The sequence below is a fragment of the Gossypium hirsutum genome, chromosome D13 (genome assembly GCF_007990345.1).
Source record: "Gossypium hirsutum isolate 1008001.06 chromosome D13, Gossypium_hirsutum_v2.1, whole genome shotgun sequence".
Taxonomy (NCBI): Eukaryota; Viridiplantae; Streptophyta; class Magnoliopsida; order Malvales; family Malvaceae; genus Gossypium; species Gossypium hirsutum.
Window position 1 is genome coordinate 25,288,186 of NC_053449.1, and position 14,701 is coordinate 25,302,886.

General features: G+C 32.0%; 1 protein-coding gene and 1 non-coding gene across 2 annotated transcripts; one reads left to right on the forward strand and one right to left on the reverse strand.

Moving 5' to 3' along the window:
• The first annotated feature begins 2,262 nt into the window (after positions 1-2,262).
• On the forward strand, positions 2,263-2,368 carry LOC121226004 (small nucleolar RNA R71). The gene has a single exon (XR_005923904.1). It is a non-coding gene; the product is annotated as a small nucleolar RNA R71 (small nucleolar RNA).
• Positions 2,369-8,774: 6,406 nt separating this feature from the next.
• Positions 8,775-10,906, reverse strand: LOC107918631 (protein trichome birefringence-like 3). The gene is made up of 6 exons (XM_016848224.2): positions 10,622-10,906; positions 10,251-10,491; positions 9,982-10,153; positions 9,654-9,850; positions 9,401-9,559; positions 8,775-9,315 (listed from the first exon to the last, which is right to left on the reverse strand). The coding sequence occupies exons 1-6, from the start codon at positions 10,815-10,817 to the stop codon at positions 8,988-8,990; spliced, it is 1,293 nt and encodes a 430-aa protein (XP_016703713.1). The 5' UTR covers positions 10,818-10,906; the 3' UTR covers positions 8,775-8,987.
• Positions 10,907-14,701: the final 3,795 nt, after the last annotated feature.

A 14,701-nucleotide genomic window follows, 5' to 3' on the forward strand; every position in this document is an offset into this window, starting at 1 on the left:
AATACTTCGGGATGGTTTCAACAACTGCTTGGTGGATGCCATGGGCACACCTGCTCTTTTGCATAAGGTTGTTACTAAGTGGGAAACAACACTCTTATTTTTTGGCCACTAATACATCTCTTCATGTTTTGATGGATCCATTTTCAAATACACACCTTATAGAGTTTGTTGAATTCCTAATTTCATGTGGCATCTATTGTTCCCTTGAATATTCCCATTTTCTATTACACCAAATATGATTGGGAGATGGAGTTTGTAAACAAGAGGAAGTGAAAATTAGGTTTTTAGGGTTTAAAAAGGTTTAAAAGATTTGAGAAGGTTAGGAAGATTAAGAGGATAAGAAGTGTTTAAGTAAGTGAGTGATGAGTTTTTTGGTTAAGAAAGCTATGATTAGAGGGTTAAAAGTCGACCAAAACATGTTTTAAAGCTGTCCAGTTGCACTATCGGGTCGGGTCACCTATAGAAAATTGTAGCGACGTTGCGACACAATGGTTCTATATCGTGACATCCCTGCCAATGTACTGACGTTGTGACACATGGGTTCTGTGTCGTGACACACCCTACAGATTGGATAACTTATTGAAATTGTCTTCTATGTCGCGACGCGGAAGTGCCATGTCACGATATTGAGGTGTTTTTTTTTCCAATTTTTGCATTTTGTACGGGGTGTTGTAACACGGGGTTGCCGTGTTACGACACCAACTCTATTTCAACCCAAATTTCTATCTTAATGATGTCTCGATATAAAATAAACATATATCAAATAAAAGTTAGAATCTAAATTATATTATTAGTTAAATATACAATAATATACAAGAAAACTAAATTTTAAATTTCGTTATGTTTTACTGCCGGATTCATGCAGTAGTTCCACCGTCGGGTTCCCACTTACGTCTCTTTCAGCATTTGTCCCCCAGCTGTCATGTTCCTTCATCTTTCTCCACTTATATCTTTCTTTATACCTACTTTTTAACACTCCATTCGGTTGGACAACATATATGTCAGCTAAATGTAGTGTAATTTGAGTGTTTTTGAGGTCCCCTACCCCGATTTTTTAATAAATAAATAAGGAAATTAAGTTTATACTATCTCCTAAATTGCATAGAGCTCTCGGAAAATGAATGCTCCCTATCTCTATTGGTATTGTAAAGCTTCCCAGGTCTTTTAGTTTCTAGGGTACCTGCTTACAGATAATAACACTACAAGACGCATTGATGTTGACTTGCTCTCCTACCTTAACTTTTCTACGCCTAGACATAATTTCTTTTAAAATTTTGGTGTGCTTTGGGACTTTCGCAATTAGTTCAATTAATGATAGATTGACATTCAATATTTTGAACAAGTTTAAAAAACTTACAAAATCATCCTTATCCCGTTTTTGTTTCTCTTGTAATCTGGGAGGAAACGATACTTGTGTGTTATTGGTCGTGTCTTTTACTCTTCCTTTGGTTTAGTTACTGGTTCGACGACCTCTTTTGGTTCTGGTTCTTGATCAGCTTCTTGGGGTTTTTCTGAAGATTTTTCTACATCCCCTCTTGTATCCTCTAATATCAAGTTTGTCGGGTACTCAAGATTTTACCCAAACAGAGTGCAACTGCTTTTACTTGCTCCTTTCCTTCTTTTTGAGGATTTTCTCTATGTTGTTAGGTATGCCTGTGCCAATTTTATTTTTAATATCTCCCATCATACTCATTAATTAGCTCATTTGGTCCTCCATTTTAGTCAATGTTTTTGATGAATTAGTACACTTAGATTGCACCCTGTCTTAAGGTTTCTGTAAATTAGGAGGTTTGGTAACTAATGGTCTTAGCTTGATTCAAATTATTATTACCTCCTTGATGTCCTCCACATATCAAGTTTGGGTGATCTCTCCAAACGGGGTTATAAGTATTTGAATAAGGATTTCTACCCCTATTCCCGATGTAATTTGAGTCCTCAGTAGGATTGTTGATGTAATGGAAGAGCAGTTTGTCTCCTCCATACACAGATGGTTCACTATTTACAGATTCAATACGATTAATTTTGTCCATGAACTGTTGGTATTTATCATTTTCTTGAATAGCTTTTACCATAGCCGATTTCTGGCCATATGTAAATTATACAATAGGCCACTGGTAGGAGTTCAACGCAATGTTTTCTATCAATTCGTACGCATCCTCATACGTTCTATTCATAAGAGCTCCTGCTGCTGCTCCATCTAATCCAGATCTTACATTTTCATCCAACCCATTGTAAAACAACTGTAATTGCATCCATTCAAGGAATCCATGGTACGGGCATTCCTTGATCAATGTCTTAAAGTGTTCCCAAGCCTCGTGAAAACTTTCCCTTCCATTTGTCTCAAAACAACAATTTCTCTTCTTAGTTGAACTGCTTCGCTAATAGGGAAAAACTTCTGTAAGAATTTCCTGCAAGCTCATCCCTTGTTGTAATAGATCCTGGTACCTACGAGTCTAACCAAGAAAAAGCATTATCAATCAAAGAAAAGGGGAACAACCGAATATGAATAGCCTCATCGATGACCCCGTTGTACTTGAAAGTATCACAAAGTTAGAGAAACCATTTTAAATGTTGATTCGGATGCTTTACCATTATGCCCCTATATTACAGATTATTTTGGATCATCTAAATCATTGCCGGTTTGATCTAAAAATTATTAATTGTAATAGTCAGCCTCATTATGCTTTCTTGAACCATCTCTAGACTTGGTAATGCATAATCTCTTAGGGTTCTCTCACTACGAGCCATATATAAATTTGTGGGTAACTGTGGTGATGCTGGTGGATCTCCTAAAACGTTATGGTTAAATTTGTTGAATAGTGGGTTCTCGCATAGTACATTGCTTATAGTAAGTGGTGGTGGATCTTACATCTGTTGTTGCTGTTACTGCTATTATTGATGATTTCTACGAATTATTCTCTAGATCTGTAACTGGCTCTATAGGTGATCCCCTACTACGACTCATACACTAGACCCAAAAAGAAAATATTAGTAATGACAATGAAAATCGTATCTAAAACTTAGAAATTTTCTAATTATTCCTTTTGAAGTGTAAAAATTAAAATTTAACTAGTGATGTTACCTCCTCGGTAATGACGCCAACAACTTGACTGCTCTGGACGTATATGGGTCTAGTTGTAATATAGTTACAATGGAGTAAGTTAGTACTTCAAGGATCGTACCCAAAAGAGGCTAATGCTAGATCTAATTAGTACTCTGAATCAATTATAGTACAAAAACATAAATAAAATGGATTTTAAAGATTTTTATAATAGTAAAGTAACAACAAAGAAATAAATAACAAGAGATTGAAAAATATAGTTGATTATGGGTGATTAGCTTGCCTCGGTAATCCTCATCAACTGTCGCTTCGGGTTTCTCGTTAATAAACTAGTTGTTATCCCAACAGGATCTTTTGATCTTCCACTAAATAACAAGTCAGCAAAGACTATGTATCTTTTGACTTCAAAGTCCAGATCGGCTTGGGGTGAAGGTGTTCAAGGATAGGTCATACCAATTTTGGGTTAATTTTCACATTGATGACTTTCTAGGGTTTTCAGGCATAGGGTTTAGATTTTTCCTCTCCCAAACAATTGATCCGTTGAGTAGCCCTATAAAATGGTTAATAAATCATACTTCCACTCGCTAATCCCCCATAGAAGGATTAGTTCCTTACGGTTTTTAGAAATAATATAAAATCAATATAAAGAGCATACATGATAAATTAATCGAAAGTATAGCGTTTAAGAAAAAGGTTAATTTGTATTAAGAATGAACGTGGATCCATAAGATTAATTGTCTCCACAAATCAGGTATCTCGAGATAAAATAAAGAACAAACTGAAAGTAAATCTAAGTCCAAAGAAAAGAGAAAAACTAAAACCGAAATTAAAAGAGAAATTTTAAGCTAAGTAATTTGCATCCATAATGCATGAAAAATAAGTCTATTTATAGATTTTAGGAGACCATCGTCCTTAACCCTAGGTTAGCTGACGTTTCCAAACTTTTAAGTTTGATTGTGTGGACCAAAATGCCCCTAGCTCATGTTAATTCTCGTCCAGAGTCGATGTCGCGACATAGATGCTAGTATACTTTTCTTAGGATATCTTTAAGGGTATGTTGCAACACCCTTAAGTATTGTCGTGACATCAAAGGCAGCCTCAGAATTTCTCCATTCTGCTTCTTATGTTGCGACATCAAGCCCTCCATGTTGTAACATAGTGACCTATATCGGTTTAGTATGCCTTCTAATGGTCTCCTGCACACTTGCAAAGTCCATTAGCTTATCCTTGGGCCTCATTCGGCCCCTGAGGTCAATAAAAGACTCAATTTGCACATTTTATTGACTTTAAGAAAACTTACAAAAAAAAACTAATTAAAACCTTATGATAATGCTTGTTTTCAAGCTCCTAAAGTGCAAAAATTAGTTTAATCTGCTACACCAAATTACGACAAACCAACAACCATGGAAACCTTGTCTGACAATTTTGTGTGGTAATGAGAAAATACATGTGTTGTATTGTTCCATCTAGAAAGGAAAGAAGTGGAGAATCAATTATACCTCATCTCCGTAAGTGATAGCATGATAAAAATTTAAACTGGTTCCTACCCTGGCTGCACCCCAATGTAAACTTTATCATGTGGGTTCACTAGATGGGATTTCCTTTTAAAGACAAGTAGTCATGCATGACTCTCAGTTAGATTGTCATAAGATGACTCACAAATGAAAGTATGTTCACGATGGGTATTGAGTTAATGGTTATACACTCAAAATCATCTATTATTATATAGTTTCCCAAGAAACGATATTTAAGTTAAAGATGATGGCCAAACGTTAAATGGCGTTCGTTTGTGTAGAGTCTTGAGAATTAAGATTCACGAACTAATTAAATGTAATCCATGTTCTTTCTAGTTAATCATGAGACCCCAAGGTGACATGATTGATGGGTGTGAGAACGTTCGTAGCAACGAAAAAATGTTTTTCAAGGTTTTAATACAAGACGCATGCATCATACTGCATTATTGATGTGTTGCTGAAATGAAAGTATTTTCTTAATACAAAGATAGTAATTAGTGAATCTTTTTTTTTCAATTCAAATATGTTTCTTACTGAGAATAAATTGAATGGGGATAAATTTCGAGAATGAAAATGAAACTTACTGATAGTTCTCAGCTGTGAGAAACACAAATTCATCCTTGATAAACCTTGCCCACCTAAAGCTCAGCCCAAAGCGAGAAATCGCTGGAGAGGTTAGTTTACAACGATACGAAAAACAATTTATCGATACCTGGTAAAATGCATCGATACTTTTGTAATTAATTGAAAACATAATATCAATTTGGTATCAATTTTAGAATGAGTATCGATATTTTGAAAACTATCGATACTTGAACTCAAGACGTTTTGGCCTAGAGCAATACTTACTTATTTAAAGATAGGTTTAACATGATTGAAAATGTTTAATTCAATTGAAACCATTTAACATGATTTTATCATTTTTCTAATTTTGTTCAACTTTAACTTTTATTTAAAAACACTTTAATTTGTTATATCAAAACATATTATCAAATAAAGCCTGGTTTAACACTATTAACCAGACTTGAATTCAAGACGGACACATGGATCACCCAACAAACACACCAATCTGGCTTCTCAATGCATCATCGAAAAGTCTAAAGTAGTATGTGCTTAGCGCTATCAAATCATACTAGCACATAGTGCATCATCGGAATATAACCGAAGTATAACGCACACACAATAGAATCCTATAACATGCCAACTACATTCGACTCTACCCAAACAGTTAATAGGGTACCAATGTTCCAATTACATATCATTTACATGTTCATAATCACAATTCATAGTCTCATATCATGCTCAATTATCTTATGTACATTTCAATTCAATTTCTGACATATTATCATCAAATACGAATTATTTCATACAAAAAGTATAGGCTTACCTTGATAGCTAGATTTGCAACAATCATATATATGTGTATATATATATGCATATATATTTATATATTGAACTCGAATCATAAAAGTATAAACTGAATTTTCAATACTCGTCTACGATTCTCGTCTTTCCCTTCTCTTGCGACAACTTGACGTCGTCTTTAGCTATGTTTGATAATTCAATAATAGAAACAATATCAGTTTACATCCAATTCACATTCAAATACATAGCCAAACATAATTTTCATCTTATTCATTTTAGTCCCTATATTCGGGATACTCATATTTTTCAATATCTAACAATAGACCAAATTTCATTATCACATTCTTTCATTAAGGACCTTATACTTCCTATTTACAACATAATTTCATGATAGTTTTCAAATTATTCAATTTAGTCCTTAATGTTACAAAGTTATCTAACAAGTTTAACTTACTTTCTAGTTTAGTCCTTATCATAATATAAGCTTATTAACTATCAATTTCTTCAAATCAAGCTTAAAATAATCGATTTCTCTATAATGACAACTTGCTAAATATCAACTAACTGAAAAAATTAACACATGGGCTAGCTAGATCAAACTCTCATGATAATAAATCTATAAAAATACTAAGGAAATGAATTGATTATCTTGGTATAAGGTGTATCGAATTGTAAATGGAAGAAACTAAGCTTTCTTCCCGTTTTCTTTTAGTTTGGACGGCATGAACAAGTGAAAGAGATGATGTTCTCTTTCTTTCCACTTAATTTCTTATTTATATACATCATTAGTTGTTTTAATTAACAATTTAAACATGATTAATTCATTAACTAATGACATATATACATTTTTAATTATAATTCAAGTTAAGTGCAAAATATCGTCATTTCCACTATTTAATATGAAGAAAATTGGTTTAATATTCATTTAGGCCCTCTAAATAATTGCTATATAGGTTCTCAAGCATTTCCTTAATTAAAATTCAATAGCGGTTGAATTTTTACAATTTAGTCCCTAAGTTTTAATTAACGATTTTCTCGATTAATTTACTTAACTAATCTTTATTATATTTTCATATTATCTTCGTAAATTTTTCTATTTTATATTTACAGAAATGAGACTCTGAAATAGTATTTTTTTGACATCAACAAAAGTCAAGTCGTTACATGTTACTAGACTTCGTCAGTAATTATAATCAGTTATCATAGAATATTGAAATTTTCGTCAGTAATTATAATTAGTTATCATAAAATATTGAAATTTATCTTTGTATCAATGATCAAATCTATGAATAAAAATTTAAACATTTTCATTGACTAGATTCTCATCTTTTTGATTTTTTGTATAATTTATTTTGCAATATTTTTTCATATTCCCCACTTACTTTTATGTTACTTGTTTTTATTAAAAAATAAGATTGTCATTGGCCTCTGTAGATTTGACCATGCTCTTTATTATCTACAAATATTTATATTTTTAGTATGAATTTAATTTTATTTGTTTCAACATCCATCACTAAATCGAAGTAATTACGATTAATTCAATTATAACATATGTTTTATTTATTTATTTATTTATTTTTTGCATTTGGTTGAAATAAGTTTAAAGCATGACAACAAATGTAATGACAATTTTTTTCTTTGTTTTAATTCAAATAAATTTAAAAGAAAATAAAAAATAACAATGACAACAGTAAAAAAAACATTACGTTAAAACATAATAACAAACAGTAATTAAAATAATATTGATGGCAACACTAAATTAACAAAAAATACAATGATATTAATTTTCATAATTTTTTTTCTTAGGCCCATCATATAAACAATTATAAGTCCATTTGGTTGTATACATATTGAGCTTATAGATATATATTATACTATTAATTTTGGATAATCGATTAATTATTTTATTTCGAATCGAATTAATCGATAATCAAATTTCCATAAAATTTTTAATTGAATTCAGACTAAAATTAATTTCGGTGATGATTAATAAAATTAATTTAATTTGGTCAGTTAATTCGATTTTAATTGAAGTATGCATACCACCAATAGATAGATAAGAAAGAAAGGAGCATAGAGAATTTGAAACACAAATTATTATTATCACTAGATTATGAAAAATGCACAATGTGGGTGAAAAACACAAATATATAATAAATATATCTACAAAAGTTTGATAATAACACAAATGATTCCTTTAGTTAAAATGACAAGGTAGAGATGTTAAAAATCTTAGGCTATGTTTGGTTTTAAGAAATAAATACTTTTTATTTTTATTTTCTCAAAAAATGAAAAATATAGACGAAAACATATTTAGATGAAATTTTTAAAAATGACTTTTGAAAAATAAAAATGAAAATATGTGAAAAATCAAAAAACAATAATAAAGTTATTTTCATTTTTTTCACTAAAAGTACTTTATAAAAGTCAAAATAATGAAAACAAGAGCTTTTAACTTTAGATGAATTAACCTATATAAACCCAAAAGTATTTTATTTTCAACCGTTTTTGTAATATTAAATTTGGTATCTGGTTCAAATCCATATAAATAAAATTTTTATTTATTTTATTTGAGTTAGAGAAAAAAAGTTAGAAGGATGGTTTCATGTTTTCATTATTAAAAGTATTTTTTATTTCTATTTACCAATTTTTTTTACTCTTTAAAAACTAAAAACTAAAATTATTTTCTGAAAAGAAGAAGAAATAAAATATGCTTTTAGAAACAAAAATGAGCTTTAGTTTCTAAAACCAAACCCAACCTTAGTTTATTAAATCTATCTATGGTGCACGCATGTAAAGTTGGTAAAATCCCCAAAGAAAAGTTGTTGGTGCCCTTGGTATAATAGTTTCCATTTCATTGAAACATCTTCAGCGTTATTTGTGTTGAACGCAGACGAGAACTAATTGGAACTTACAAGTTGTATGACCTTCTCCTTAACTGGTTTTAAAAAAAAACATTCTTGAAAGAAAAGAAAATGGCTGATTGATTTGCTAAAAAAGTAGTAGTAGATACAAATCAAACGGGGGGTTTTGCAAGAGACGAAATTCTACAAATGTGCCAAAAATATTCGATTCCAAGTATCAGGAACACCAGGCAGGCACCAATGGATGCAATCAGCATGGCGTCCAGGGTCTGCTTTTTCCTCATCATTTAAGAGCCTCCCCCCAGTCTCTGTATAAATTGATGAATGTGCGTCGACTCTGTACTCTGAGAGCTGTGTTATATTTACAACTGTAACTGCAACTTTCATTTTCTTCAGCACACCCACCACCACACTCATCATCTCCTTGTCGGAACCACTTCCCCACAGCTTCTTCACTGGCTTTGTTTCATTGAAACATTTCAGCCCATCTGTCTTGCCCCACTCTTCGCTTCTGCACAGAAACACATTAAATTGGAATTTTAGCAAATTTAAATGAAAATGATCTTTTTCTTCATTACAACCACGCAGAAAGAAACCTTGTATGGATAGGGGATATAGTTGTGAAGAAAACACGGGTCTTGTTGGGATTTAAAGTTGAATCGATCCAGTTAGCCCACGTCTTCAAACCTATTTGGTAGGCAACTGCTGTATCCAGCTCTGCGTAACCTTCATCGCCATTTACAAATGAACCCCATCTGTTCGTGATGTTACTTTCGAATTAAATGCTTAATTCACAAGGAATTGCTTGGTTAAAACTGATTAAATTGGTTTGACAGACAGACAACTCACAATGTCTTGAGTCTAAGCCCACTCATCCACCAAACGTAAGTATTAAACGCGAGTATATCAGCTCCTTCCCAGTGTTTAGAGTGCTTGGCAACTGAATCAACTTTTAGTATTCTTTTCTTCGGATCTAAAACGTCGATATCCGTATTGGATTCAATAAGAAACGGGGCCCAGTAAAATTCAATCGTTGCATTATATTCCTGGGAAAATAAAAATACTGGGAAACATTAGCATTTTTTTTTTCTGACGAATTTACAGCCTTTTGCTTGACAATCAAGCAAAGGAACTTGAAGTCTTTCAAGTGTTAGAGGCGTAATTAATAATTTAATACCTTGGCTTTGAAGACAGAATGAACTTTTCCTCGTTTCATAGACTTCTTTTCTGGAGGTATACTCCATTCAACCATGCAAACGAAAGATTCCCATTGATTCCTTTGCAGGGAATCCCCAGCAAAGAGTAGCCTCTTTCCTCGAAGCTTTTGAAGTGCAAGTTCTGGATGAAATCTACATAGACGAAACATCACACAACAAAAGTAAACTAAAAAAACAACTGGTTTCAGTTCCATGCATGAACGAAAAAAAGAGAGTAAAATATTGTTACCTAGGCAGGTTGCAGTCCTCAGGCTGCCACTCCCAGTGATGGTAGTCAAAATCAAGCCGGCCATTTTTGACGCAAGAAAATTGCCTGTCCAGGTATGGACAACTTGTATCTGTGTACAATGGCTTGATAGAGCGGTTGAACACCCACTTACCTTTACCAATATCGCACTCTTCAGGGTCAAACTCGAACCTGTCATCGATTTCGAGGATTTCTACGTTCTCCTCTGCCATTCTATGATCATCTGTTGGACAGTGACAGTTCAATATTAGAATCTTTGTTTTGTGTTTTTTTTTTTGGGGGGGGGGTTTCAATATTAGAAGACTGAACAGGGAAATGATTTCAATCAGTAACTTAGCTATATAATAACTTACTAGCTTCTACAACAGCACCTCTTCTAGCACAGGACTTGGATTTGAGAATATAATTTGAAGAAAGAAAAGTTAAGCTTTGTGTATATAGAAGAGCAAGGAATGCAAAAGCGCAGACTATAACTGTGATAACAGAAAGAGGTAGCTTTCCTTTGTAAGTTTTAATCATTATGGCTGAAGGAGATGCCGCAAAGCTCATGGTTGGAGGGAAAGCTGAGAGAATTGTACTCAACGGTTTGAGTTGGTGCTAGATGACAATTTTATACATTTTAATTTTAAAATTTAAAATTTATAAGTGTTTTTGAGTAGGAGTAAAGCTAAAGCTAGAGCAAAGTATGGTTGAGGTTGGGGTTGGGGGCTTTGACATCTTATTTAGGAAAAAAAGTAGTGGGTGGTTAGAGAATAAGCTGAAAGGCTAACATCTTCGGCCTCCTCTTGTCTTCTCCCCTGTGGGGGAAGCTACTTCATCTAAATTACCATTAAATTAACCAATTGGGTGTGGTTGCCATCAAGGTTAGATAGTTTTAAGTATTTTCAAAATTTCAATACGTAGCGGAGGGAGAATTAATCATGGAACCACTGAGACTGAGGAATGCTATCTCATCTCTCCCCTTTGACTTTATTCCTTGTGTTTCTTTCACATACGTTTACTGACGTTAGCAAGTTAGATAATTTGTAATTCTTGTAAAATTCGAATCCACAAAACTAAAATTGGTGGATCACAAATTTATTTTTAAAATTGGAATGAGTTTATTTTTTATATTAAATCAATGCAACTATATCTGAATTTAAATTAATTAAATTATTTTTTTAATATCTAAATTCGTTAAATATTCATGGGATAATGTTACAGTTAATACATAAAATATCTAATCTAATACTTGTATTTAGAAAATATCTAATGCGGTATTTGAACTATAAATTTGTATATTATTTGGTAATTGTATTTTCATAAAATGTTCAGTGTAGTACTTGCATTATCCACTTATGTATTATTTAATGCCTGCACTTTCATAAATTGTATAGTACTTGGATTTAACACCCTTAATAAATATTAAACTAACGTATAAAATTTTTGACTTGTGCATTTTTTTCCAAATCATTAATTTCACATAGATAATATAACATTATGCAAAAAATTAATAAAACAAAAAATAAAATGGAATTAAATTAAAAAAACAAATAACTAAACCTAAACATAAATTGAACATGAAAAATAAACTTTTCATTTTTTGAGATTTTTCTTGGCAAAAATTTGAAGAGAAAAGTAGTAATAGGTTCCAACTTGCAATTATTAACTCAATTTTTTTAAAAAAATTTAAAAACCCTAAATATTTCAAAATATTTTAAAAAGTCAAAATTTCTATTGCTTGATTTATTGAGCATGAACGGGAGGTTGAATAATTTGTTTTCAATTACCATGAAATTCTCCAAATTTTGCTTCTAAAATGTTTGGATCTATTTTATTTACTTTAATGGAGAATATGACAATTTTGTTTATGTAAGCATAATATTTACTCCTTTTTTATGAACTATATGTGGTTTACATTTAGTTTTTTTTATTTAATTTTATTTTATTTTTCACATAATAATATATGATCCTTATGTAATTGACAATTTGTAAAAACAAAGTTTCCACATGTTAAATTTCAATTGGTTGGTTTAGCATTTATTAATTGTGTTAACTCCAAATATCATAATAATACAAAACTGATAGTTTAAGTACCACATTCGATATTTTCAAAGTATAAGTACCACATCAATCATTTTATAAAAGTACAAGTATTAAGTAATACACAAATTGATAGTTCAGATATCACAATAAATATTTTCAAAATACAAGTACAATACTCAACATTTTATAAAAATCTTTCAAAAGTAAATATATGGAAATCTAAATTTGTTATCAACAAAAATAAATTAAATTTGAATATCAATTAATTATATTCAATTATCCAAAAAAAAGTAAATTCGAATAATCAATATGTGACAGTAAATATTCGCATGTTCTTTAAATCCCCTATAAATAGTCGTTAAAAATATTGGAAATACAATTATTATCTAGATCTATAAAAAAGTAAATCCAATATCCATGATATTTGAATCCAAACTACCCATTATTATACCCTATACATCATTGGTGAACGTGATGAGTACTGTGCTTTTTTGTTGCCGCTGAAAGTTACCAAATCATATTGTTCCCATCCCACCATACGAAGCTGATACCGACTCATCCCCATTGTCTTTTACGGTCCCCAAATATTACATATAAACATATACATATATAAAACTGATGCATATTTATGTTGTAAATTGAGAAGCCCAAGGAAATCCCAGGACTTAGAAACGTGATATATTCTTTTTGAAAAAATGAAATGTAATATATATAAAGTAATGACTATGTATTATTTATTATTATAAAAGATTAATCTAAATTTAATGTGATCAAATATGGTTATTAATTGAAATTTGTTATTGTTAGACATTCGCATTGGGTTCTTTTCATCAGAATAATCAGTCACTATAGAAACTTGGTGATGCACAGCCTCATTAGGAGAACTCGATCTCATCTTCTTGACTAAGCGTTTCACTTAATTAAACTCTAATTCTTGAAATGAGATTAGCATGAAATGAGACCTTCACGATTAAAAATAAACTCTAATTTTTGGTCATAGAGGTTGGTATAGAACTCACATAACGGGAAAGGGGAATAAATTCTAGGGTGTGCGCAGAAATTTCCCCATTTCAGTTTAGAAATGGTTCGGTTAATTTGTTTGCCCAACTCTTGTTGTTGCAACAGGGAAATGCTTTGTTCGGGGTGAAAATTTTGCTGCAATATGTTGTCTTGAAATCGTTCCCTTACTACTTTATTCAAAAAGATTTCTAGTTCATTTTTTTTGCACTGGCCTGGGGGATTCCAACTCACAAACTGCGGTAGCGGAAGACGCATGTTCTCCAGTAGATTTGTTGGCTTTCTTGGTCGAAGCTCTTGTTCTTGCCATCTTTTGTGGAGGGAAGACGATTTTAATTGAAAAAGGTAGGATCTTGAGTAAGGAAAAAGAATAAAAATGGTTGCTTGGGTGCTTTACAATTGGCACAGTGGTGTAGACTTTATAAGGAGTGAAAGAGGAAGATGTAGAGTCGTGATGTTTTGTGGAGAGATACAAAGATATCGGGAAGAATTGCATCCAATAAGAATTGTACTTGCTCAAATAGATCAAACGGCTGGGTGGGTTTTGATCCAACGGTGGAGTTTGAATTTCCCTTAATTCTGATTAATGGTAACACAGTGGTACAGAATGCATTGACAACCAAATCTTGTTGTGTCGACATTGGTATATTATTATTCTACAAAAAGGAAAGAAAACAAGCTTTACAAAACAGGAATAAAATAAGATGAAATCTCGAAGTAATAAATTAAAATTTTAAAATGTTTGGACCAAATTAATGGTATCTGCCTACTCTTGATTTTTATTTCCAAAATACTGTTTGAATATCTGTCCATTGACTTTGAACTGGTGTCCATCACGTAAATCTCGAACCGTGACCATACCATGAGGAAATATGTTTACAACTTCGAATGGTCTAGACCAACATGAACGTAATTTACCTGGGTGCAATTTAAGTCGAGAATTGAATAACAAAACCTGTTGCCCGCGATAAATTGTCGCTACAAAATAATCTTCTCATGCCATCGTTTGGTCTTTTCCTTATAAATCGTAGCATTTTCATAAGCATTTCTTTGAATCTCTTTTAGCTCGGTGATGTCCAACAACCTTTTCTTTCCAAAAGCTTTATAGTCCATGTTTACTTGCTTAATTGCCCACATCGCTTCGTGTTCCAGTTCAATTGGTAAGTGACATGCTTTCCCAAAAACAATTGATAGGCAACATCCCCAATGGAATCTTTTATGCTGTCCATAAAACCCATAGAGTATCATGCAATCGGGAGGACCAATCTTTCCTCGAAGGGTTCAGAACCTTCTCGAGAATGTTCTTAATTTGTCGATTTGATACTTCGGCTTGTCTATTGGTTTGCGGATGATAGGTAGTGGTCATTATATGATTAACTCTATATCTCTTT

Excerpts from the sequence above, each read along its gene's own strand:
- LOC107918631 (XM_016848224.2), bottom strand. The coding sequence starts at position 10,817 with ATGAGCTTTGCGGCATCTCCTTCAGCCATAATGATTAAAACTTACAAA. Across the intron at positions 9,851-9,981 it reads ATTCTGTCTTCAAAGCCAAG|GAATATAATGCAACGATTGA; the intron begins GTATTAAATTAT and ends TTATTTTCCCAG. Across the intron at positions 9,560-9,653 it reads GGGCTTAGACTCAAGACATT|ATGGGGTTCATTTGTAAATG; the intron begins GTGAGTTGTCTG and ends CATCACGAACAG.